Source organism: Xyrauchen texanus, chromosome 37, assembly GCF_025860055.1.
Source record: "Xyrauchen texanus isolate HMW12.3.18 chromosome 37, RBS_HiC_50CHRs, whole genome shotgun sequence".
Taxonomy (NCBI): domain Eukaryota; kingdom Metazoa; phylum Chordata; class Actinopteri; order Cypriniformes; family Catostomidae; genus Xyrauchen; species Xyrauchen texanus.
The window spans coordinates 8,508,745-8,535,641 of NC_068312.1; the positions used below are offsets into that span (position 1 = coordinate 8,508,745).

Sequence of the window (26,897 nt, forward strand, 5' to 3'; positions counted from 1 at the left end):
TTATTATTATTTGTCTTGTCATTATCTGTTTTGTGTATTAATGCTTTGGCAATATTGTATGTAAACATAATCAATGCCAATAAAGTACTTTTAAATTGAAATTGAAATTGAGCGGTGCAGTGTGTAAACATCGCCACTGGGGAGACAAATGCGGTCGGGCGTGGTGCTGGCCACCCACCCCCTCTTGTACCGTTCTGGCCTTCATAGGTTCTTGCTAACAGCACTTGCCCCTACAGTCTGTTAAGGCTAAATGGGGGATCTTTGTCTTTTTTTGTGTGTGGTGTTGTGGTTTAACCCTTTTTCTTCCCTCAATCTGGCAACGTATCTCAGGGAATCCACACAATTCAAAATGTGCTAAATAACCGCATGAACAACATATGACTTAATTTTCATCTTCCGCATCCTGAGACAGTGTTCACAATTAATATTAGCAGTTTCATTGTTTTTTTCTTGAAGAAAATTATGATTAATATATAATTAATTATCACAAATCAGCATGCCTTGAGCTGGTTGGTTTTAGGTCAGTCTGACTTAACGATCACAGAATATTTGAACCAAGTCATGTGACCCACAAGCTTCATTTAATGAACCAAATAGCTTTCAACTGTGTTTGATATAATGGCAAGTGATTTTCTAGTACCAGATGGCCATGATTCAGAGGTTGTATTTTCCCCTCTAACATTACATTTTTACTCCACTGATGGTTAGATTTAGGTTTGGGTTGAAGGAGTTACAACTCACTTTTGGCACCCGTCTGTGGACAATGCACCTGGAAAATGAAGCTCACATGTCCACACACCCAACAACACTAACCACTTTGGCCACTGGAGGCAGTGTTTCGAATTTCGGTAAGCACAGACCGATTTTATATAAAGAAAAGTCAACCTACTTTGTTTCTGATTTCACTGTGTGGCAGGGTGAGCAAGAGACAGACACAGTGGGTGTGGCGTCAAGCCTCAGAGTAAATAATATTAAACATAAAATGTAAACAAATTTGTAAAATAATGTCCAAGGGGGAAAGTGTCCAAAATAAAGGGGCCTCTGGCACCCTCGCGTCAAAGGGAGTGTCATGTAGGATAAGCAGTACCGCGGCTCCCTATAAGCACTCCCTAACTCCCTAGGGGTGCACCATCTTACCCTAGGAGGGCACCAGAAAGTCCACCGGCTACGTGGTCTGGTGCGCATCGAACTCGGCCGGACCCTCCCCGCTCTGCTCTTGGATCTGCGAGGACACCAGAGTGTGCACACAAAGAGATAGTAGCTGGCTCCCGGAGAAGAGGCATTCTCTCCATTTTTATGGCAGCGCCCATGAGGCGCCAATTCAGGTGTGCCTCATCAACGATGCCCCAATAAGGCTTATTAATCTCTTCTCTTCTCCTGTCCAACTCCCAACTTGGGCCTGGCAGAAGGATGGCCCTAAAAGGCAAGAGGATGATGACGGGAAGGATGGGCGGCCTGAGATCAGCTTGACTTGGATAACATTTGTCCAGGTGTTGGAAATTTCAGATGGTTTTGCCAGACAACAACATCCCTATTCTGCAGCATATCTGTCTGTGTTTGCTTTATGGTGCACAGCTGTTTGCCTTGTGTTACGTACTGCATATGCACCCCTGTCATAGATTTAACCACTACTGCACCAAATGTCAGAAACCTAAGCATTATTCTGTAGCTGCATTATTCTTGCAATTCTGACCACATTCTGATTGTTTCAATTTTATTGACTTTATTTTAGTAATAAGCCACTATTTATATTTAGTATGCAGTTAAAATAAATTACTTGATAAGCACAGTTATCCTGTTTTGACATATTTCCTATTGAAACAGGAAATTTGAGAAAGACATTTTCAAGGGATCATCCATGTTTTTAAATAGCCAATAGTCTTCAGTTAATGTCACAGCCGTACATTGTGATTTGCTACTTGGTTGGTTGGAGATTGTATTAAGGGGAGGGACATACTCATTTTAGAGTGCATTTGATTGGACAACAATCTTTGTAGTGCAAGCATCAGAACGTTTTTGGCCTATTTTCATGGAAGAGGGGAAACTTCAAATTTTAAATGGAAATACTGTGCATGCTACTGCTTAATTTAGTCAACTTTTACACTAGCACATAGATGGCCTCAAAGCTAATGAACATGGACTAAAAGCCACAAAACTCCAATTTTTTATTATATGGGGACTCTCATGTCACTCCTCAGTACCATTTGTAAGGACTGTTTAAATTCTCAGTCATCAAGGACATCATTGAATGTCTTGTTTAATTTATTCTGAAACATCTAGAGGTGTTTTCCCATTTAGTGAATATCCAAGTAGCATCATCAGTTCAAGAATAATTAAGGTTTTAACCTTAAGAGTGGTGGTGGCGTAGTGGGCTAAAGCACACAACTGGTAATCAGAAGGTTGCTGGTTCGATCACCACAGCCAACACCACTGTGTCCTTGAGCAAGGTACTTAACTCCAGATTGCTCCAGGAGAACTGTCCCTGTAATAAGTGCACTGTAAGTCACTTTGGATAAAAGCAGCTGCCAAATGCATAAATGTAAATTTAGATATCATAAATCACTGCTATACTGGATACCCTCCCATTTAGTGAATATCCAAGTGTTGTTAGGACCTCTGAGTGTTTATTCAAATGCACAGCTGTCAGGAAACAAGATCTGCGCTGATTGACAAATGTGTGGACTGCCCAAAAGAATAAATCTTTACCATTAAACCTATAATGTAACTTCATGACATACTGAAAACACTATCATATACAGTACTTGCAGTTTCAACAAATCCTCATCTGTAATCAAAATCCAAATGTTTAAGTTCTCAAGGCATGCTCTCACAAAGGCCCATTTGACCATCCTTATTTCAGAGCCCTGATGTCCGTTTAAGGAAATTTATAAGTGATCCTCATAGCTCAAGACTGCAGTGAAGTGCCTTTCTGGTGATATTGATGAAATTGTGGAATTTTCCTTTAAGAGGATTAGGTCCTGGCAAAGCTAAAGCCAAAAGTGACTCACAGTTCTTCCAATCAAGCAACGGGATATAACATTTAGAGCTACTAAGCTAGCTCCACAGAGACAATGAGGGTGTGGGTGTTCTACAGTTCTACAGTGTGTTTTACAGACATAACTGACAACACCCTCTGCATGTGTTAGTCACAATGGTGCTGTTGACATTGGAGTCCTTCTCTTTACTTTGGTTTAACAAAGCTGTACAAATTTTGTGGGTGAAGAAAACGGCCAACAGTTTTAGTACTGGCTTGCAGGAGCTGTTTATTACTTTTAGTGTTGGCTACTTTAAGAACAACTTGCATTGCATTTTACCATCTAGATTGGATTCATGCTAATTGGAGTTTCATGCACAACATTTGTTGACATTTTTCTCTAATATGCCGAAAATAATTTGGGCTTTTGTTACTAGAGGATGGTATGATATCTACAACAAGTTGTGACTGTTCTCCTTTGAATCTCAAAATCTCATTTGCAACAGGAAGTAGGTATTTTGTCTGCTAAAATCGGTCTTTGCTTTCCAAATGTACAAATTTCCCTCAAGTGGCTGAAGCTTGAACTGCATTTGTATGCGAATGCGCATCATTGCATGTGCACTCTTTACTTCTTTGAAAGTAAGTGACATGAAAGGCAAAACACCTTCGATATCTGGAAACAACTGATTAGTAAATACATTCATATTCTCCTAACCCAAACCCTAAACCTAACTTAAATCTTACAAAACAGCTTTCGTTCACTTTCTACTTTGCAAATGTAGCATCTAGTTGGAGCTCAGTGGGGGAGGATGTTATTATCTTGGCATGGGCATTTGACACATCGGGTCCGAATTTGAGTGGAAAAAATTTGGAACCAACACATTTCCTGTCATGATCATATTAGTCAACAAATAGAACAAGCACAACTGAAGTCATGTGATCCATGTCTAGTTGACATAGACCCAATTGACTAGTGGCAGAACTAAATGACTAAAGGAGTAGCCAGTGCATCCCCTACTGTCCTTAGATGAGGACTTGTCCTCACTGTCCATCAACCTCAAAAGAGTCAAATCATCTTTTGCCTAAGTATGAAATACCACCCTATCCATGCTAAAGAATTTTCTATTATATTTAATGCACATCTCAATGCCATTTGGAATATATGATATGCATTTCCTCTGTGTATTTGCTTGGTCCAAGAGACCAGCATGCAGCAGGTTAGTCTTGGTCTGTTGTTATTCTCAGTTCATCTGAGGATTGAGAAATGTATGAAATCCAAGCAAATATGACTTGCTCAGAAGAAGGCAAGTCTATGCATGTGTTCCTGTGTTGAACTTCAACATTTATTGTTGACATTTATTCAATTATTTGTAGGTAATGTTGATCTTGTTTGAGTGAAAATTACCTAGTGTAAATATGCACACTTTGAAGGAGAGTACACCCCCAAAATATAAGGTTTAGGTCTATGTTGTCTGAATCTATTTTGTATATTTCTCCATCAGTGTGAGTCTGGTAAATTCAACATTTCATTTCTGCTTTCTCACAATGACCAAAGTTCAGCCACGTAACTCACTCTGGTTCAAGCTGATAGGTTCTTTGAAATTATCTGTTAGCCAATTGACTCGCTCACATATGACATGTTCATCCAGTAGGCTCGCATGGTGTAAGCTGATTGGTCCTTTGACATGCAATCGGGTAGCCAATCAACTGGCATCTCTCTCTTTGCCTAAAATTTAAATTGCTCAGTTTTGCAGAAAAGCCAGTTTCACTTGCCTTTTGTCAAATTGTGCAGCAGTAACAGCATGTCCACATGCTAACTCAAAATGTCTAGTCTCCGTACTTGCTCTGCAGCCTCAGCAGCCTAGCAGATCTAGTCCGCCAAAACCAATATCCTATCAATACGTCAAACCCACATTTACACGCTAAATATTTCTGATAGTCATAGAGTCATTTAGCAGATTGCTGTATTGGACTGTGAAAACATGGACAGAGAAGAATCAATGAAGGGAGATGTCCTTGAGCTTGTGCTAGAGATGTTAAATGGGGCTGAGTTTTGGAAAGTGGGCATGTTGTGCAAAATGACCATTACTGCTGACAATACCTTTAAACAATAAAGATGAGATTTTACATTCTTACCTTGTCCCCTGGATGTGGTCGCATGATGGACACTCTGTCGTAGCCTTTCTTCATAAGTACCCACAATGCGTCCAGTTTTCCCTGTTGATCAGCAAAATATATAAAATTAAGATTGAAAATGCAAGCTTATAAGGACAAAAAAAAGTATACTTAAAATAAATAAAGCAGAATTTAACCAAAAGTTTGTTTGTTGGTTTTAAAACTGATAAAATTATAGATATAGCCCACTCTGCAAAATACGTAAAATAAAAACGTATTTGGACACTTTCTGGTTGTCAAATGTGCTGAACCACTTTGCTAGGACACCTGTGTACACTTGAGATTAACTGACTTCAAACATCCAAAAAAATCCCCTTGACCCCTGTTGTGTAACAGTAGTTTCAAAACTCTTGCATTATTTGTATTGGTTTGATATTTAGTTGTAGGTGCAAATACTTTCTGAGGCCACTATTCATGTATGTGTATATGAACAGCCCATTTGCTCTGCAATCCATGTCTTCCCATCAGGTCTTTAAAGTTTGTTCCCCGCATTGATCATTCACCGAACACTGGGAAAATGGGTTTTATTAACAAAGAGTTTTCCTGTATTTGTCAACTGAACTCAACACCCCACATGTGGCCTCTCTGGCTCATATTCCCTTTATCAAGTGAGATGGATAAAACTCAAAGCCACAGTTTAGAGTGAATCAAGGTTTTCATATCTGTTCTGCAGTTATTACTATGCAACAACATTCCAATGTTATTCAGTGTGTTACTCAGCCCTGATCCAACTTCCTAAGAAAAACAGCTGACCCTCATTGCATAAGATTTATACTCTTTGTAAAACAAGATGGAGAGAGAGAGAAAGACACGTACACAAAGGGATAAAGAAAGAGTAAAGGGTCAAAAAATCAACAAAAGAATGTATATCAGTGGTTCTCAACAAACGACCCAACACAATACCAAAATTGTTTATCGCCCTAAATACAAAATCTAATGAAAACCCAATCTAAAACCCATTTTAAGGCATCATAGGCAAAGGTTCTCAGATACCTTCTTCAAGTCAAGCTCACCATTGTTTATGTTAACACAAGTACTTCCTGGTTTCTATGGGACCGGAACTCTTGTGTCTCTGGTGTTCTTAGTGCCAGAAGGAAAGGTAAACATAACCATTTTCATGCAATAATGTCTAATGGGGGCCGGCGCTTTTCAGTAATTAACCAGAATGGGGTTGATTTCAGAGTACATAAACATTCAGAAGCAACATGTTGGATTTTCCATGTGATCATGTTGGTTTTTTCCCAAAATGCTGTTCGCCGACAGACCTACAGCCATTTTCAGCTCTCGACCCACCTATTGTGAACCTCTGACAATTGTTGAGGGAATGTCCCAGGACGTTATAAATGTGAAGGTGGGTCACAAACTGTCTGGCACATCTCACATACTGGTCTCATGGCCTCTCTCCAAATAAAAATAAAACAGGCAGACGCAATACATAGAGAGATGAACAAATAAAAGTGGGAATAACAGACCAAAAGAAAGGATCTTAGAACAAAAGCACATACACACACAAAAAAAGAAAGTTTAGGCAGCGCTCCGAGCTCTTGGACAGCAGGGAGGGGAGAGCTATGAGAGTGGGTGATCGGAGATGGGGTGAAATGAGGGAAACCTTCTTTTCTGTGTAATAAATGTGCTGGCTCTGCAGTCCCAGTCTTCTGGAGGTCACCATAGTAGGTTTCTGCATAAATACCAATTTCCATCTGTAGACGCCCCACATGAACTAATAAGATGATTTTCAGAAAGACCACAAAGGCCACAAATACTGTACTCCAGCCATGCCTCATAGAACCTTGATTACAAGCATTAACTGATATCTCAAGTCTTGGACAAATTAATTCTGGAGGAGAAGTGCTTGGTGGGGTTACTTGTGCCAGCAGAAATCTCATCAAATAGCCATAATAATGTTAAACAATCATTATTTTCATGCCAGTGAGTACATTTACATGGGCAATTATAATAAAAATACCAAGCTACAGTCTTCATCTCTCTGTCCAAGTATACATGACACCATGCGCAATCGAATAGGTGTAGAAAGGATGTCAACTAGAACCGGGCTGGCCTCGAAGTGGGCCGAATGGGATGCGATAAGCTGAAATGATTCAGCTTATCGCCGCACCACAATATGCCGAAGAGGGCAGCTATATGCAGAAAATGACAGCGACTAAAAGGGCAGTGACTCCCCCCTGCTCAACAAATTTTGGGCTAGTTTCTATGTAAAATCATGAGCTGATTTCTCTTCCCTGTCCACCCATGGCTAGAAAGTGACAAAGATGTGATTTATGTTTACATCTTCCATTCATAGTGCTAACGCTAGCATGCTAACCTGAGCCATAATGTGCATCTGTTACCCTCTTTAGTTGTATTTTTTGATGGAAAGTGTGAAAATAGTTCATGTAAGATCATGAAAAAGTTTTTAATCCTGGTTTTATTGAAGAAAGACATTTACTGGTACTGCAAAGACTGTTGTTGTGTAAGATACATTTACATTAGGGGTGTAACGATTAGCTGAAAACGATTACGATTCGATTACGATTCTTTACCTAACGATTACAATGCATCATGAAATCAGAAAGAAAGTTCTTACTGAACATTCGGAATTTAGACAGCAGAGAAATGCTCCAGAGTTGAGCACTAATGTCACAGATGAATTTAGGACCATGGAGGATTGGAGCATTTGTGGCAGCATATAGTAAAAAATAAAAATAAAACAAATATTACATGATATGTATAACAACTATGATTATGTTACATGTACCAAAAATACTTAGCCAATACCATGTTTATGGGGCATGTTCCTTGGTGTAGACTACCATATAAATGCAGTTTACATGACATTTATTTCTATCTTTGTTGATACCCAAATGGGGTAGGACTGGCAATGTACAATAAATTAATTTAAAGGTACGGTAGCAAAATCCGCCTGTTTAATTCTAAGGATCTCAGAGAGAGGGTGGACAATGAATTATAAAAATGATCAAAAATAAAACTAAATGATAACATTTTAGTGGAAGAAATCTTTACTAATATTACTAGTGGACTAAAAAGAATATACATGGAAATATTACTGGAAAAAATGAAATGCCTCTAAAGTGTTAATATAGCACATTAATATTTCAACATTTGCCTTTTCTCAACAAGATCTTGAACATGAAATTTGAGTTTCAGTATGTGCACTGCCCAGTGAGCGTATTGTTCTTCTCACCTTAATTGGTGAGTACCATTTTCGAGGACCTGGAGGTTTCCGCATGCCATTATTTAAGATTCGAGCTGGAGGAGCTTCAAACTCTTGTTCGGGCATCTTTACCCTCGCGTTCTTCGCCTTTTCCAGTTTAGCACCCTCCTCAGTCGAACCTTTCTCACCCCAGCGAACCTGAAATGAGGATAAAGCATGATACACATGTTTAATTCAGTGCGTCCAACTCTGAGTCTTCAATGAAAATTATTTCTAATTTAACACATTTTTATTACATTTTTCACAGCTTTACACTTAGAGTGAAAAACTGATTGGAAACAATATACATGAATTTCAGATTTTTATAATATCTGGTATGAGCTGCCATTTGATAAAAGAGTATCTTGTGCTCTTTAAAGGCATAGTACACCCAAAAATGAAAATTCTCTCATCATTTATTCACCCTCATGGCATCCCAGATGTGTCTGACTTTCTTTCTTCTGCAGAACACAAATTAAGGTTTTAGAAGAATATTTCAGCTCTGTAGGTCCATAAAATGCAAGTGAATAGTAACCAGAATTCAGAAGGTCCAAATAGGACATAAAGGCAGCATAAACAGCACTCCGGTGTTTAAATCCATATATTTTGAAATGGTATGATAGGCGTAGGTGAGAAAAAGATCAATATTTAAGTCCTTTTTTACTATCAATCTCCACCTTTGGCCAGTCCCAACCATTAGGTGGTTGAATGTGAAAGTGAATGTCACTTCAACACCAGAATGTGGAAGTTAAAGTGTAGAGGACTGTTATATTGAACTGTTTCACATCCACACCTATAATATCACTTAAGAAGATTTGGATTTAACCACTGGAGTTATATGGATTAATTTTATACTGCATTTATGTGCTTTTTGAAGCTTCAAAGATCTGGCCACCATTTACTTACATTGTATGGCCCAACAGAAATGAGATATTCTTCTAAAAATCATCACTTGTGTTCTGCAGAAGAAAGAAAGTCACACACATTTGGGATGGCATGAGGGTCAAATTATGAGAGAATTTTTATTTTTGGGTGAACAATCCCTTTAATAGAAGCAAGGAAATCTGAATTTTTGTACAAAGGAGTTAACATAGTAAATGTTTAAGAATTGCTAATATTAGATTATTGACCTAGAAAAAGTAAAGAATATTTTTTTTTCTTCATTTTACATAATTACTGTTATGCTTAATTTCCTAATTCTTTTCCAGGTTTACATGCAAATAAATCCCAGACTTCTGGACCCCACTGTGTATTTGGCAGCTTTTTACCATACAAAAAAAAAGCGAAAGAAAGAAATAGAGAAAAATATTTTTTTTTTAAATAATTTTTTGCATATTTTATGTTGTTTTCCCCAAATAGAAGCATGTTGTGGCAGGGTACTCCTCCGCCCCTGGCAGTGGCTCCATCGCTCCAGGCGGTCAGGGAGTCCAGTCCCCACTCGCCTCGCGGACGGCAGCCGTTCCCCGTGTCTGGGCAGTCGGGCTACTCCCTCCCCCGGTGGATGGCAGCGGCGCTCCCCCGGGTGGACAGCAGTGTCAAGGATCCAAGACGGGCATCCCTCCTCTTTCCCGGATTTCGGCACCAGTGTAAAGGGGTTTAGACGTGCTCTCTCTCTCTCAATTTCAATTTAATTTCAATTTAAAAGTACTTTATTGGCATGATTATGTTTACATACAATATTGCCAAAGCAATATATAATTAATACACAAAACAGATAATGACAAGACAAATAATAATAATAAAATGGTAACAAATAGCAATAAAGATAGAATTATAATAAGGTGCCAGGTAATGAATCAAATAAAATAAAAACTATAATAACAATATACACTATACAATATAAAATAAAATAAGAATTTAACAGGACATTATGGACATAAGAGAATAAAAGTACTGTGAATGAAGTACATTAAGGCAGTGATTGGTTTCTGAGGAGGTGCAGCTCAAAAATGAATTTTGCTGCAACTGATGCATGATGGTCCTCTCCCAGTAACACCAGCATCTGATCGGCTTCTGCCAAACTGGAAAACTGTGGCATGAGGTTTGAGAGTTTGTGGAGGTATTTCTCTCTCACCTCTGTAAATTTCTCACAGTGAAGGAGAAAGTGTGTCTCTGTCTCGACCTCACCCGTGTCACAGTGAGCACAGACTCGTTCTTCCTTTGGAAGGCATGTTTGTCTGTGTCTGCCTTTTTCTATGGCCAGACTGTGATCGCTGAGTCTGTATTTGGTGAGAATCGTCTCTGTTTTGGATCTCTTACAGTGTGGAGATATTCTGCCAGATTATATGTTCTGTTTAGGGCCTGATAACATTCCAGTTTGCTTTGGTCTTTACTTTCATTTTCCCAATGGTCCAAATATGAATTTTTGCTTTCTTTTATGATTTGGTTTATTCTGATCTGGTTTTGTTCAGCAGTGCTGGTCTGAAACTGGTGTTTGTTAGTTGTTAATGGGTTTGTGAGTTTCAGAGCCAGCTGACAAAGGGGACTGGTTTTAGGCTTCAGCTCTTGGGTTTTAAGGGCTTCATGTTGCAGTGTGTTAGGGGAACTTGAATTTAGGTGTGTTCAAAATTTGAGGGATCATTTTTCAATATGTATTATAAGGGGGTATCTGCCTAGTTCAGCCCGGCATGCATTAGTAGGTGTTCTTCTCTGAACTCTTAGAATGTTTCTACAGAATTCTGCATGCAGGGATTCTATGGGGTGTTTGTCCCATCTCGAGTAATCTGCCAGACAGTGTGGACCTCAAACCTCACATCCATACAGAGCAATAGGCATTATAATACTATCAAATATTTTACACCAGATTGTTACAGGAATGTGAACTTGGGTAAATTTGCCCTTAATAGCATAGAATGGTCTTCTAGCTTTCTCTTTTATTGCATTCACTGCCAGACCAAAACCCCCTGAAGCGCTTATTTTTAGACAGAGGTAGTCGTAGTGTCAGGTGTGACAGAGTTGGACTGAAACTGCAGCCCTGTCTCACTCCTCGCCCTTGAGTGAAAAATTCTGTTCTTTTATTGCCAATTTTAACTGCGCACCTGTTGTCCGAATACATAGATTTGATAGTGTCGTACACTTTACCCCCAATGCCGGATTGTAGAATTTTATAATATAGACCATCATGACAGATGGAATCAACAAAGCATGCATACATTTTGCCTTTGCTTTTTTGATGTACGTGCTGGTTGACTATCGTGTGCAGCATGTGAATGTGGTCGGTGTTGCGGTGGTTTGGTAGGAATCCAATCTGACTCTTACACAAGACATTGTGCTTGGTAAGGAAGGCCTGAATTCTTCCCCAGATTGCTGCTCACACAAATGCCTCGGTAGTTATTGGGGTCGAATTTGTCTCCACTCTTATATAATGGGTGTATTTAAGCCCAAATAGCCAGATTGCAGAACCAGATTGAAGAGTTTTAACAAGGCCTCCTGCAATACTGCTGGACTGTGCTTCAGCATTTCTCTCTCTCTCTCTCTCTCTCTCTCTCGCACTATCCTCCGCAGTTGGCCTTTATCCCTCTCGGAGGCTTGATTAGCCTGATAAGGCACAGGGTGTGTAGAATCACGACCCGGCCCCACCCTCCCACACATGTGTTGCAGTTGCCAATTTATTTTCTGATATAATTAACACTGCAATGCTGATCTATGTTCTATGGAAAGAAGGATTTCAATGAACAGATGAGCTGTACGCACAATTGGTTGTTTTCCACTATTATAAACACTGGTCTTGCCGTGACTGTAAACTCTGGTATTTTACTGGCAGCCGTTGATCGTCCATCAGGGAGAGAATGGTCGTACACATAACAACAGAAGATCTGGTTTATTGAGATTCAAAACATGGCTCTGTTTTTGTTTGTTTTGGTGTCTCTCAGTCCTCTAGCAGTAGAATATGCACTGCCCATGGGGTTGCTCATTTCAAGGGCTCATTCAAGGGCCATTTGGCCTCATTAATGAATCACGAGCAGGTCCGGCCATGGCATGGGCGACATAGGTGGTTTCCTAGGGCGCAAAATGACAGAAGTGCGTCCGGAAGAGCGCCCTCTCATGACGACTGTGTGCCCCTCCACCCATATATTGAGCACTAGCACTACGTGATTATATTATAATCGGATCCTTATCATTTGTGGACAAAATAAACTCAGCAAAAAAAGAAACATCCCTTTTTCAGGACACTGAATAGATTTTAAACAATGTTTTCCATGCTTGTTCAATGAACCATAAATGATTAATGAATATGCACCTGTGGAACAGTCGTTAAGACACAAACAGCTTACAGACGGTAGGCAATTAAGGTCATAGTTATAAAAACTTAGGACACTAAAGAGACCTTTCTCCTGACTCTGAAAAACACCAAAAGAAAGATAAGCAGGGTCCCTGCTCATCTGCGTGAACGTGCCTTAGGCATGCTGCATGGAGGCATGAGGACTGCAGATGTGGCCAGGGCAATAAATTGCAATGTCCGTACTGTGAGGACAGTGTTACAGGGAGACAGGAAGGTGACAGACAGCTGATCGTCCTCGCAGTGGCAGACCACATGTAACAACACCTGTACAGGATCGGTACATCCGAATATCACACCTGTAGGACAGGTAAAGGATGGCAATAACAACTGCCAGAGTTACACCAGGAACACACAATCCCTCCATCAGTGCTCAGACTGTCTGCAATAGGCTGAGAGAGGTTGGACTGAAGGCTTGTAAGTCTGTTGTAAGGCAGGTCCTTACCAGACATCACCAGCAACAATGTCGCTATGGGCACAAACCCACCTTCACTGGACCAGACGGGACTGGCAAAAAGTGCTCTTCACTGACAAGTCGCAGTTTTGTCTCACCAGGGGTGATGGTCGGACTCGCATTTAACGTCGAAGCAATGAACATAACACCGAGGCCTGTACACTGGAGCGGTATTGATTTGGAGGTAGAGGGTCTGTCATGGTCTGGGGCGGTGTGTCACAGCATCACCGGACTGAACTTGTTGTCATTACAGGCAATCTCAATGCTGTGCGTTACAGGGAAGACATTCTCCTCCCTCATGTGGTACCATTCCTACAGGCTCATCCTGACATGACTCTACAGCATTACAATGCCAACAGTCATACTGCTCGTTCTGTGCGTGATTTCAATCCCATTGAGCACGTCTGGGACCTGTTGGATCGGAGGGTGTGGGCTAGGGCCATTCCCCCCAGAAATGTCCAGGAACTTGCAAGTGCCTTGATGGAAGAGTGGGGTAACATCTCACAGCAAAAACTGGCAAATCTGGTGCAGTCCATGAGGAGGAGATGCACTGAAGTACTTAATAATATAGCGTCTCTGGGCGGATCCGAGGCAGTCCTCCAGCCCCTGGTGGCCGGAACACCCCGCCGCGTTCTCGGGGAACAGAAGGGGTCTCCCCCGCCCCTGGCAGCGGTTCTCTTGCTCCAGGCGGTCGCCAGTGAGCCCTTCCCCACTCATGGTCGGCGGTCTTAAAATGTATACAATCTGGTAACCATGCAGTCAAATCTTGCCAGATTTGACTGCACTGCGTGCTGCAGCCATGGAAGCCAGCAAACTAAATGGATCAGAGATAACCTATTCCACCTGACCTAAAAAGCCTCACCATCCATCTAAAAACCACCATGACCAGAGGCAGGTAAAACAAGGATTAATATTGGAGATGTCTTTGGAAGATGAAGACAGCTTAAAGCTCAGTCTTTATTCAGTTTTACTAATAGATGATAAAGAAGAAGCAGCAAAACTTCAAGCAATCACAGAATGGTTCCATCAGTCTGTAAAAACATCACAGAATTGTGCATCATTCATAGAGTGCATGAGTGTACTACTACTTCTGGGCTTAAAAGATACAAAGATAACGGCTGATGTGGCCCCTGTACCAAAACAATTGCACACCTCTGCTTAATTGAATACGTAAGACTAAAAATGTTCTTGTTGGGGTTTTAGGGCGCCAACAGAGCTTGGGCTGGCCCTAATCGTGAACTGAATTTTGTATTTTTTTTTTTTTTGTAAAACCGTTCTGACGTAAATTCTCATACATGTTTTATATTTTTAAAATGATCTAACAAAATGGCCTGACCATGTGTAAATTGTGCATTTAAGACAACCACACATTTTATGATGACCGTAAGTTCCTCACTTTATTTGTGCATCGGCTACTCACTGTTCACTTTCCGTCACTCTGAAGTAATGGTAGCGGGTGGTGAAGTCTTTTGGCTGGTAATGCTATCAACAGTGATTCCAAGAAACCGTAGATTTACTGAAGAATCTGTTGCCCTTTAGCAAGACACTTAACCCCACGGTTCCTCTAGGGATATAACCCTCTTCCTCTGGATGAAAAGCATCTGTTGAGTGACTGAGGGTGTGCTAACTGAGTGACTGATGCTCATCCTCTAGTGAGTGATAAAACTGTTGTTTACCTCCATTCTTTTAATGCCCCCGACTCCTCTACCCCCATAGTAGGAGGCATCAACTGTAGGCCACTTCTTTTTGGGGGCTCCATCATCTTCGTCATCCTTATAGAACAAATAACAGATGTAAGCAATGAAAGTGTGACCAAGATGTAGACCAGTGACTCTCAACTGGTGGGTCACGACCCAAAAACTGGTAGCAGGACTGTTCTAATAGGGTTGCGGACGGATGGGGAAAAAACAATGCTTAATGCAACAAACCATTTAATCGTAGGATAGAAAAATAAGTTGACATATAAACTTTTCAACATCTTTTGTTAATGTCAAATGCTTTATACCACACGTTACAGTAGTTTTGGCAAATCCAGCTGTAACTTATTAGAAGCTAGCCAAAATGGCATGCCCTCGTCGTTGTAAACAAATCTATGTAAGAAAATATGCCCCAGACATATATATATGCACACACTGTTTATACTGTATGTATACTGTAGATCTCCAGTATAAATTCTGCATCTTGAAGCAAAACCAGTTGAGAACCACTGTTATAAAAATCTTGTTTAATGAAACAAGAACAGTATTGTGAAGATGCTTTTTGTTTAGTTCCAAAAACATATTTTTGGTGTCATATTCGAATGGTAATGTGTTTTCTTAAATGAGGTGTGACTTACTCTTTTAAAACATGACTTTAACATTTATTGGCTTCAGAAAGTATCTAGCCATGCTTACACCCTCCCTTGCCTCTTCTGATCCAGTATATACATCCAACTTGGCCTGACACAGGTTATGTTATAATTTTTTCCAGCTCTGTGGAAATGTAACACTCTTTAGCCATTAGTCTAGGTGATGGAATTCAAACCTTTTATGATCTTTTATCAAAGCATTCATATTTAATCAAGGAGGTTTAAATATGTCCCCTCCTTTCAAACTCCAATTTGATCACCCACTTGATTCTTCATCATATTATATATATATCACGTAATTTTAAGTGTATTGGCTTGATTAAAGTGGAGGTTTAACCCAGACAAAACCTTTAGGAAAATGTCTCTTATCCACTACCATTCCTAAGGTCTTAGACAAGTGACATCACAAATGACAGATTTGTAAAAATATGCTATCATATTACAGGTCTCTAATAAGTCCAGACTGAACTAATTCATTTTAGCACAACAGAGCCAGGACTGTTTAACAACAGGCTGACAAAACCTTCCAAAGTCTCACCCAAAGCTCCCATTACCATTCAGACCTACTGAAGGAGTTTTAAGAAAACATGAAATTAAAACTGACCCTATACATGCTCTTAACGCACATTCCTGATCGTATTGTGAATGATTCGTCAGTGCATGTTATTCTAGTAAAAATATCTAAACATCTAAAAATATCTAATCTTGTGTTTCTGAAATGTAATTACATTTACATTTAGTCATTTAGCAGATGCATTAACCATAAACCAGAGCGACTTACAAATGAGACAGACTTTTGGAATAGTACTGCATTTTGACAGATTTAATTAGGCCTCTGTTTACAGTATCAAATAGTGGACAATGATGGCCCAGATCTCATTGGGTAAAAGAGTTCCCTGCCCTTTCCCTCCCTCTGATGCGCACCCCTTTGATCTGTATGACGCGTCTCCTGTGTACAATGTAACTGATTGGTCTCTTTCCCTTGCAATATATCCTTCTCTATGTTGACCGACTGCAAATTCTTATATACTCACATTGAATGTATATGGTACATAAAGTAAATAATAGTGGTTAAAAATGATATAAATTATCAATATTGTAACACACATTGATTGTGTTTGGTTATCTTGTTTACTGATAAACTGATAAGTTGATACTTTACAAACACATAAAATATTCAAACCACTTAAAAATATATGGATACACTAAATGGTTAATTGATAAGCCCTTAAAATCTTTGGATGAAACAGTTGGACTTTAAAAAAACAAATGTTTGGTTTTGCAAGATACATGTCCAAATACGTAATATATATATATATTTTTTATATCATAATATCTGAAAATGGCATTCAGTGACATTTCCACACCCAAGTCTGAAACACAGAGGTGCTCTGTATATTCTTTCATCAATGTTTAATGTTATTAGTGAAACAAGTCTAGGGGATTTCAAAAAGTGGTCGAAATCCAATAAATACTACATTTTCATTAGTATTTAGGAACTATTTCGGATGAAATTGTTAAGTCTGAATCTGTTTTTAACCAACATTTGGTTAAACATTTAGCCAACATTTAAAGTTTGCCTTGAAGAACTTTACTTTTATGATTAGATTCTGATGTGTGCCTTAGCAGACCAATCAAAATCAAAGGTTACGAAATCGCTTACCGTACTCTCTTCCACAATTGGTGGTGGTGGTTCATGGATAATCTATATATAGAGAGAGAGAGAGAGAGAGAGAGAGAGACAGAGATGATGATGAAAAGATAAACCATGAGCCCACTCTCAGGCTGGCATGTCAGACCACATACTCTCCAAAGTTAAAAAACTGACATGTCAAAGGACCAGAATAATGTTTTCAGTGTGTGCCAGAATATCAGGTTACACAAAAACACATGGCTTAAAAATTACACACCCTCCCTTGCCCTTTTCTAGTGTGTTTACAAGCAAGTTTAAATGACCTAAAAATCTGGAGGCCCGATCCGTAAAGCTGAAAGGTTGGATTGCAAAGAGTGTGTACAAAGACGTAGAAGGAAGGTCTGTGCTCATCCACATGCAAAACAATTGTGAAAGAGCACATGTGGTCTATCTGCGTTGTTTTTGTTTTGAAACTCATCTGGAATTCTGGGAATCATGTGAAAAGCCTTGTAAGGATAGAGACATTAAAAACTTCAGAGTGTAGTAATCATGCCAGCTCTCATATTTTTTGTGTTTGGGATTAGATTGAAGGCAATATTGTTTGATTATTTGAGTTTTTTCCACACATTTTTACTTTCTGTGGTCTTATGCTGCCTTCAAGTCATTAATGATCACATTTACTAAATGAGTGCTCAGGAACGTTACCACAATGTCGTAATTACCATTGGGGAAACTCCCAATTTTCTTTCAGGCCAACTTTCCGAATTGGAAATTAAGAAATCATGGTGGAAACTAATTGTTATTGATAATAATAAATTGTGACTCTACAATTTAGTTTGTATGCATTTTATGTGCTGTTGTTCATAACAGGACGGTAGAATAGAAAAGGTATATAATGTGTGACATGGAGTAATACTACAATAAAGAGGGGGATATTTTCCAAACATCAGTATGAGGAATAACTTATTAAGGGGCGTTGTTAGGCATAATGCAGTGCATCTTTTGCTCTACATTTAGTTGCACTAGCTTCTTGTCTTTGTTGAAAAGTGAAAAATAGAGATAAAAAATTACGCAATTGCACAATGCGTCTATTTTATTCCTTCCAAAATCACTTGAATGACATTACATAATAATTAATGTTTCCAATCTAAAGTAGGAGCTTCCCAAGATGACTTAAGTTAGCATCAGTACTTGTGTAAGCTAGTGTTTCATCTATATGTCAACAAATGATATTCTAATCTTTGCTTGCATTGAAGACAGCTTCATTCTTTATCATGAATGAAGCACGTCCTCACATCAATCACTTGAAGAGTCAACACTGTGTTACAATTATGCCTATGTGCCTTGTGTAAAACATTAGCATAGGCTATTTTAAACATTAGCATAAGGCTACTTGGCAATCAAAGGACATTCATAAAAATCTGTGCAGATAACCAAAAGAGTTCAAGTAGCATATAGACAGAATTAGCTTGTAATAACAGACAAGTCTTTTTTCAAAATTGTTGAAGACTTGTAAAAATATTAATTTTGTCAGGCATTTTGCCAAGCAACTTTTAACTTGACCAAAATTAATAATTTTTAAAGTCTTAAACAACTTATTTTAATAAATAAATCCAAGATAATAAGACATAGACTCAAGCTAATGCTAATTTATGATAGCGATCAGCAAGTTCCTATGGAAATTATTGGCACATGGTTTCATCTAGCCTGATGTGACCTTCACTGTAGGCTCCTCTAACATGAGAATTACTAATTTCTTCAAGTTTCCTGTTATGCCTTTCCAGACAAATTCCAGACTAGTCTAGTTCCTTAGGGATTCTTCAGTCTAACCTCACTGACAGCTTGAGTTTTTAGATGTCCCTCAGAAACCAGGAGAAAGTTCAGGTTTGGGTCTCAAGCAAAGTAAGCAGATACAATGTCTTGTGGCAAATGATAAATCTTTCTCTGCTGAACCCCCCACAAACCCTACCACTCCCAATCGGTCCAGCTGGTGACCAGTTTAAATGACCAGTTAAAACTATTACACAGCTTCATTCTGATTGGTCTATCATGGCATTCTGATGTAGCTGATTCTACTGTAGACTGGGAAAGGTTGTAACAGTTGGGAGCTCATCAGGGATTTGAACCAATGCAATCCACTAGCAGTCCAGTGTTTTTTTTAATGACCATCAAACTGTATAATATTTGTGCCAGGTAAACCAATTTCCCAGATTTATGTCTCTTATATAACCCCACAGTCTGTTTCTTTGTACATATACTCTTAAATATAAAGGTGCCAGGTAAACCAATTTCCCAGATTTATGTCTCTTATATAACCCCACAGTCTGTTTCTTTGTACATATACTCTTAAATATAAAGGTTCAAAAAAGGTTTCGTGGCGATGTCATAGAAGGACCATTTTTCCAAAGAACCCTTCTGTGAAGATTTTTAAAAGAACCATTTTTAAGAACCTTTTTTCACTTCAAAGAACCTCTTATCAATGGTAAGGTTGCATGCATGTTAAAGGTTCCTCATGGAACCATGCATGTTGACCTGTGTAATAAACTATGATCAACTCTAATAAAAATGTTATGTCCATGCATTTATTTATTTGGTAAGTAGCCATGTAATAAGTGGGATAATTTACAGACAGCCAATCATTATTGCAAAATAAACCCCTTTGGGATGATACAATTCTGATCACCCAGTTGAGTTTATTTTGTGATAATGACCTGCTGACTCTGCATTATGCCTTACATTTTTATCATATATGTTTTTGGCAATTTCATGCAAATTTTTGCTAGTCTCCCATCATTGCTGCACTGGTCAAGCTGGTCTACCGGCAACAATAACCATGTTAACCAGTTTGTGCCAGCAACAGGACAATATTGCCCATATAAATCAAAATAATGCAATCTTGGAATTTAAGCTGGTACATTTGAGTTTAAGGTGTTTTTACCAATAGGATTCTTTTATGGTTTTCTCATTATTTAAAATAAACTTTTTTTCTCTGATAATTTCTCAGCCATTATGTTGAAACTTTTTTTGTGTTAAAAAATCTTTGCAACTGCACTGGAAAAGCAATGAAGAAATATTCCAGTTTTCTTATGACTTTGAGGACCTTGGAAGTTACAAATTGATCCAGGATCCAAGAGCTGCTAGGCCAATCTATCCACAAATACTATGTGTTCTTGACTCTGTGTGAGTCTAATATCGGTAAGGGCTTAACAAGTAATTACAGAATAAATAGGGCATGAAACCTAATCTGATACAACCTGCCAAAGCTGCTTGGACAACATTAGAATATCACTTAGAGAAAATGAACCATTACATGGTTCAAAAAAGTATACCTGGAAGAACAATTATAGCAACAACCAGAGGTGGTTAAGATTCAAGGTGTAGCCTATACATTAAATTAGCCCATGGGAGTGCACAAAGACAGCTACCCTTTAATAGAACCATTTATATTTAAAACTTTGCTTTAGGTAATGTGGTTTAGGCAATAAAGGTTTCTGGGACAAACTCTTGGAACAAGATAATTCAGCAAGTTTGTCAGATATGTTTTCCTAAATAAAAACATTTATATTGATCTATATACAAGCTTAATGGGATGTAATTTGAACTTGCAAGCAATGGATCTACCAAAATTGTTAATCTGACACAGGGGGTAGATGTTCCAAGCATTAATTAGTTTGTGTAGTTGGAGAACGTCTTGGTTACGTTGTAACCTCCATTCCCTGATGGAGGGAATGAGATATTGTGTCGATGTAGTGACACTAGGGGTCTAACTTGAGAGCCTCAGTTACCTCTTATCTTTGAGAAAAGGCCAATGAGAATTGGTGAACAGAATTTGCATGCCCCTACCCTGGACATACGGGTGTAAAAGGAGGGAAGCGTGTGTCTGTTCAGACAGGATTTGAGCTGAGGAGCTGAGAGTAAGGTCCCTGCCATTTCAGCGGCTAGTGCAGTGTTGTGGCAAGAGGGATACAACATCTTGTTCTCTCCATCAGGGAACGGAGGTTACGACAGTAACCGAGATGCTCCCTTTCTGTGACTCACACGACGTGTCGATGTAGTGACACTAGGGGTCCCTATCTAAAAATGCCACAATACTGAACCGTGTTACGTGGACTGCTGATACAGGTGCAAGCAAGCTGCTGCGTGCAAAAATAGCAGGTACATCAGACTGCACGTAACCTTCCCCAACACCCCAAAATACATCATAGAGTTCCCCACATTCCTGAGGGGGGGAAGCAACGCAACGTATGGGAGCAGGCCACGCCAGCCGCCTTTTCTCTCTCTCTATGTTTTATCTCCATATAGTGTTAGATGCATCAGGGCCATCTAACTCTATAACACGCATTGGGGAAGGCGTTCTTTTCCTATCCTATTCTTTCAGGGGGAAAAGACCCCGCGGAGACCACATCCTGCCCAGCTGGGGAGTTTAACGTGACAGAGTACGTCACATGGGCTTACCAGCCACATATGGAAGTGGCGCGGTGGTAGGTCCTGCCTCGACGGGGAGGAGCTCTACAAACACAGTGACCCTCTGACCAAGGGAGACGCGGGTCTGCCGACAGGGCAAGAGGTATACCCGGCCAGCTGTTCCGTATTACCGAATTCTACGAGGATGCCACACTTCTCTTTGAGTGTGCTCGAACCCGCATGGGGCGGGCACGGCCTTGGTCTGGTAGGCCAATGCAATCGCGTCCACGATCCAGTGGGCAAGCCTATGTTTGGAGACAGCATTCCCTTTCCGCTGTCCACCAGATTAGACAAAGAGCTGCTCAGAGTGTCTAAAGCTCTGTGTGCGATCCAAATAGGTGCGTAAAGCACACACACCGGCACCATGCCCATCTCGGGACTCGAGTCTGAAGCCAGCGCTGAAGCGGTCTCATATGCATCAACCCGAGCGGCCACTGCGGGAACCACTGTTCCCGGTCTGAACGTACTCAGGCAGTTCAGCACCGAGGCGTTTTTCCCCTACATCGAGGTGAAGCGGATGCCGCTGAAGCGGGGCAGGTGCCTGGCGAACTGAATCGTGTAGCCGAGTCAGATGGGGCGGGTATGCGACTGAGGAGGAGGATCTGTAGTGACAACCTCTACACGACCACCTCGTCACCACCTTCTGGCCTGAGGTGTGAGTGTGGTGCAGTTGGGCACGTGAAGGTCGAATGTCCGCATTCATGGGAGCCCAACTGCAAGCGCTCGGTGTTTGATCGCCGTGAGAACGGCAATTGTGGGCACCGGCTAAGTGACCCAGGTAGTGAAGAAACTGCTTTCTTTGTGACAATGTGGGTACCGCAGCCCGTTGGGGGTGTGGCAAACAAAGGATAGGAAACAAAAGATTCTGCACCTGGCCCTCCACCGGGGTATGGAGTAATCTGGATACCAGCTCCGTGGCAGATGTCTCTCTCCCTGGGTTGCTCAGGAGCGCTTGGGAGCCTTCCGGGTCCGGAAGGTGGTTCGTGAGACGAGGGGTGTCCACTTCCTGTGGGGAGCTCTATGCTAGGGCTGAGAGCTGGAGCTGCCTGGTGTTTCACCGCCACAGGGGGACACCCTCGGCAAGCAGACAGGATGCCAACGGACGTCAACCTACAGGCCTTGGAGGGGAGTGCCGGTCGATCCCACCAGGTGGCGGCATTTTGCGGGTACAGGTGCACCGCAACCTTCTTATCCACCTGGGGGAGCTACGTGTACCCATGGACCGCCATGCTATCAAGGGTAGTGAGAGCAGATGAGCGAGGAAGTCGGTTTCGGGCAATGAAAGGTGCCCTCCACGACTTCGTCAGCTCATCATATACCTCCGGGAAGAAAGGAACTGTGGCTGTGAGCAGCGCCCCAAACCCAGGAACCAATCATCTAGCCGCGAAGGCTGAGGGGAGGATGGAGGGTTCCGACACCCGAAGTCGCTAGCCCAGTGGAGTCCTCAGCGCCTGAGTCCGACAAGATGCTCTCCGATGAAGGGGTGAAACTCTCATCCAGCTTGGAGGCTCCGAAAGAGACATCAGACTGGCCGTAAGGCGAGCCGGTCTCATCTCGGCAGACGAGTGTGCTGGGGTACGGGTGGTCCATGCGGATTTACCCACTGGCCGTTAAATTCTCAAAATTGCCTCCATTGCCAGCCACGCCGGCCCTATACCGTGGGTTGAAGGCGTGTTGCGGTGGGCAGCTAGAGTGGCTTTCCCCAGAAGGAAAGCTGCAACCTCAACGTTGCCATGGTCATGTTCTCGCAGTGAGAACATGAACCATCCACAAATGCTGCCTCGGTGTGATCTCTGCCCAGACACGTGAGGCAGCGCCCATAGCCGTCAGAAGTGGAGAGGTAACGACCGCATCCAGGAATGACATCAAGAAGGAAGGACGCGTCTTTAAAAAGACGTTCTACGTCAATGTGCTTACTCTTTTAGAGAAATATATACTCTTTTTAGAGGGTCGTCGAAGCACCCAGGGGCATAGTCTGCACTGGCTTACAGAAGAAAAGAAAGCCGCTGAAATGCGGCATGTCTCCAAAAGCATATGCTCTTTAGAGGTGAGTTGAACAGCAGTGGGTTTTACTCAGTTCGCTGAAACACAACTACTCGGCTCTGAAGAAAAAAATCTGTCTGAACAGATGCACGCTTCCCTCTTTTTATATCCATAAGTCTGGGGGAGGGGCATGCAAATTCTGTTTGTTAATTCTCATTGGCCTTTTCTCAAAGATAAGAGGTGACCGAGGCTCTCAAAGAGATACCCCTAGTGTCACTACATCGACACAACATCGAGTGAGTGACAGAAGGGCAGTGGTGGACAGTAACGAAGTAAATGTAATTCGTTACTGTACTTAAGTAGCTTTTTTGCGTATCTGTACTTTTGGGGAGATTTTTACTTTAACTCCACTACATTTCAAAGTCAAATATCTTACTTTTTACTCTACTACATTTTCAAAATCAGTCGTTCCTTTTTATTTATGAGTGGATAAAAACGTAACTGGTCAAACGAGCCACCAATCACAGTACATCGCGCGCGCTTTGTTTTGAACTTGCCTTGGTGGCATCTACTAAGCGCGAACCAGGGGTGCGTTTCCCAAAAGCATCGTTAGCCAACTATGGTCGCAAGTTCCGTCGTTATCATCATAGTTCAACGAGTCGGTGTTTCCCAAAACCATCGTTCCAACGAACATTCGCAAACAGCATCGCAGAGTTGTGTGGTTGGAACAACAGCTCTCGACCTGTAGTTAGAAGCAGAGTTTCTTGTTATTATAACATGTGTGCTTAATAAATTATTATCTTGAGCCAAATAAGCAAGATGACATTCAGTACAATCAGTATAATTTATTTAGAAGACATACAAATGTCCTTTATGTCTTTTAGTTTGTCAATAGATTTAAAGCACCGTTTTTGAAGAGTGTGCATGTGTGAACGTGCTCTAGTGCGTAAGAACGAGCCTATGATTGAATCTGGAAATAAAGCAAATAACTGAGAAAAATATGAGATAGTCCTCAGCTGACATGTCCGTAATTTATAGCAAAACATCTAGCATTAATTCAATCGCAAACAGATTCATTAAAAGTAGTTCCCCTTCTGTCGCTCTCTCCACGTTGTGTCAGAGAAGCGACACTAGGGGTCTCTCTTGAGCGCCGATATTCACCTCTGAACTATGAAAAAAGGCCAATGAGAGTTGGCAACCATTATTTGCATGTCCCGCCCCCGGACATACGGGTATTTAAGCGGCGCAAATACGGGAGTTCATTCAGAAAATTTCTTCAAAGCCAATGGTCGTGTTTGCAGACTGCTGCGTTTTACACGCCGAGTTCCTGCTATCCTCTGCTGCATGCTGTTGGATTCTACGGCGCACAATAGCGGCTTTCAGCCTGTTTGCACGGCTGTGCACTTCCTGCCCCTGAGCGCATCGACAGTTGCAGATAAGAAAGATCTCTCACGAGTTCTTTCATTCATAAAAGAGTGATTTTATTTAAGAGTAATTTCCTCTAAAAGAGCAAAAACTCAGCGGCGTTGAACATCCTTTTAAGGATGCGTCTTTATAAAGATGACTTTCCGCCCCTGTGTTGTTCCTGGATGCGGTAGAGTACTCTCCGCTTCCGACGGCCACAGGCGTTGTCTCGTGTGTCTGAGCAGCGATCACACTGAGGCTGCGTTTGTGGATGGTTCATGTTCTCATTGCGAGAACATGACCATGACAACGTTGCGGTCGCGGCTTGCTTACAACCGTAAGCAGGCCACTCCAGCCGCCCCCCGCATCGCTCCTTCTTCCCACGGGATTGAGGACGATGCGGCTGGCGATGGAGGTGATTCGGGGATGGCAGCGGGTGCAGCTCCGCCGGGTACGCCCCCTCGGACCACCCGCGCCCCGGCACGCTCGTTGACTCCCGTCCCCGCTTTTCTTGGTTTGGAGTTAGACTCAGTCTCAATGACAGCACGTCTCTCCAACGAGCGTGCTCAGTCAGTGCTGGAATGCCTCACTTCTTTCGAACCAGGCACCGTGGTCCCTTTGAAACGTTTCCAACGGCTCCTGGGGCATATGGCATCCTCCGCGACGGCCGTGCCACTGGGGTTGATGCATATGAGACCACTTCAGCATTGGCTCCAGACTCGAGTCCCGAGACGAGCATGGCACCACGGCACGCACGGCGTGGAAGTTACCCCTGCCTGCCGCCAAACCTTCAAACCCTGGACAGACCTCTGCTTTCTACGGGCAGGTGTACCCTTGCAGCAGGTGTCCCGTCACGGTCTGGTTACAGCCGACGCCTCCAAATTGGGTTGGGGCGCCATGTGCAACGGGCGCGCAGCCGCAGGCCGGTGGAACCGAGGCCCGCTGCGCTGGCACATCAACTGCCTAGAGCTGCTGGCCGTTTTTCTTGCCCTGAAGAAATTTCTTCCGTTGATTCGTGGCAAGCACGTCCTAGTCAGGACAGACAGCACCATGGTGGTGGCCTACATAAACCGCCAAGGCGGAGTACGCTCCCTCCACATGTCACAGCTCGCCCGTCGTCTCCTACTTTGGAGTCAGCAGCGACTGGAGTCACTGCGCGCCACTCACATCCCCGGCAACCTCAATGTGATAGCGGACGCGCTGTCAAGACAAAACTTGCCCGGCGGAGAGTGGAGGCTCCACCCCAATCGGTCCAGCTGATTTGGGACAGGTTCGGCAAGGCCCAGGTAGACCTGTTTGCCTCCCAGGAAACCTCCCACTGTCCGCTCTGGTATGCCCTCACAGAGGCTCCCCTTGGGACAGATGCTCTGGCGCACAGCTGGCCCGCGGGGCTGCGCAAGTACGCTTTTCCCCCACTGAGCCTTCTTGCACAGGTGCTATGCAAGGTCAGGGAGGACAAGGAGCAAGTCACTCTGGTGGCCCCCTACTGGCCCAACCGGACGTGGTTTTCGGATCTCACGCTCCTCATGACAGCCCCTCCCTGGCGAATTCCCCTGAGGAAGGACCTTCTTTCTCAGGGACGGGGCACGCTCTGGCATCCACATCCAGACCTCTGGAATCTCCATGTCTGGTCCCTGGATGGGACGTGGAGGATCTAGCCGGCCTACCTTCGGCCGTCATAGACACTATTAACCAAGCCAGAGCCCCTTCGACCAGGTATCTTTACGCCCTGAAGTGGCGTCTGTTCGCGGACTGGTGTTCATCCCGAGCCGAAGACCCGCAGAAGTGCGCAGTTAGGTCAGTGCTCGTGTTTCTTCAGGAGAGGCTGGAGAGGAGGCTGTCCCCCTCCACCCTCAAGGTGTATGTTGCCGCTATCATGGCCCACCACGACACGGTAGACGGCAAGTCTCTTGGTAAGCATGACTTAATTGTCAGGTTCCTAAAAGGTGCCCGGAGGATGACTCCCTCCCGGC

At 42.2% G+C, this 26,897-nt stretch overlaps 1 protein-coding gene across 1 annotated transcript in view; it reads right to left on the bottom strand.

Annotated features, from left to right (window-relative positions):
- LOC127631178 (anthrax toxin receptor 1-like) overlaps positions 1–26,897 on the bottom strand; it is a 96,763-nt gene that overhangs the window by 12,145 nt on the left and 57,721 nt on the right. The window contains exons 14-17 of the mRNA XM_052109204.1: positions 17,104–17,145; positions 14,770–14,865; positions 8,352–8,519; positions 5,111–5,191 (exon numbers count right to left, since the gene is read on the bottom strand). Coding sequence (XP_051965164.1) covers positions 5,111–5,191; positions 8,352–8,519; positions 14,770–14,865; positions 17,104–17,145 — 387 coding nt within the window. The remainder of the gene's footprint in view (positions 1–5,110; positions 5,192–8,351; positions 8,520–14,769; positions 14,866–17,103; positions 17,146–26,897) is intronic.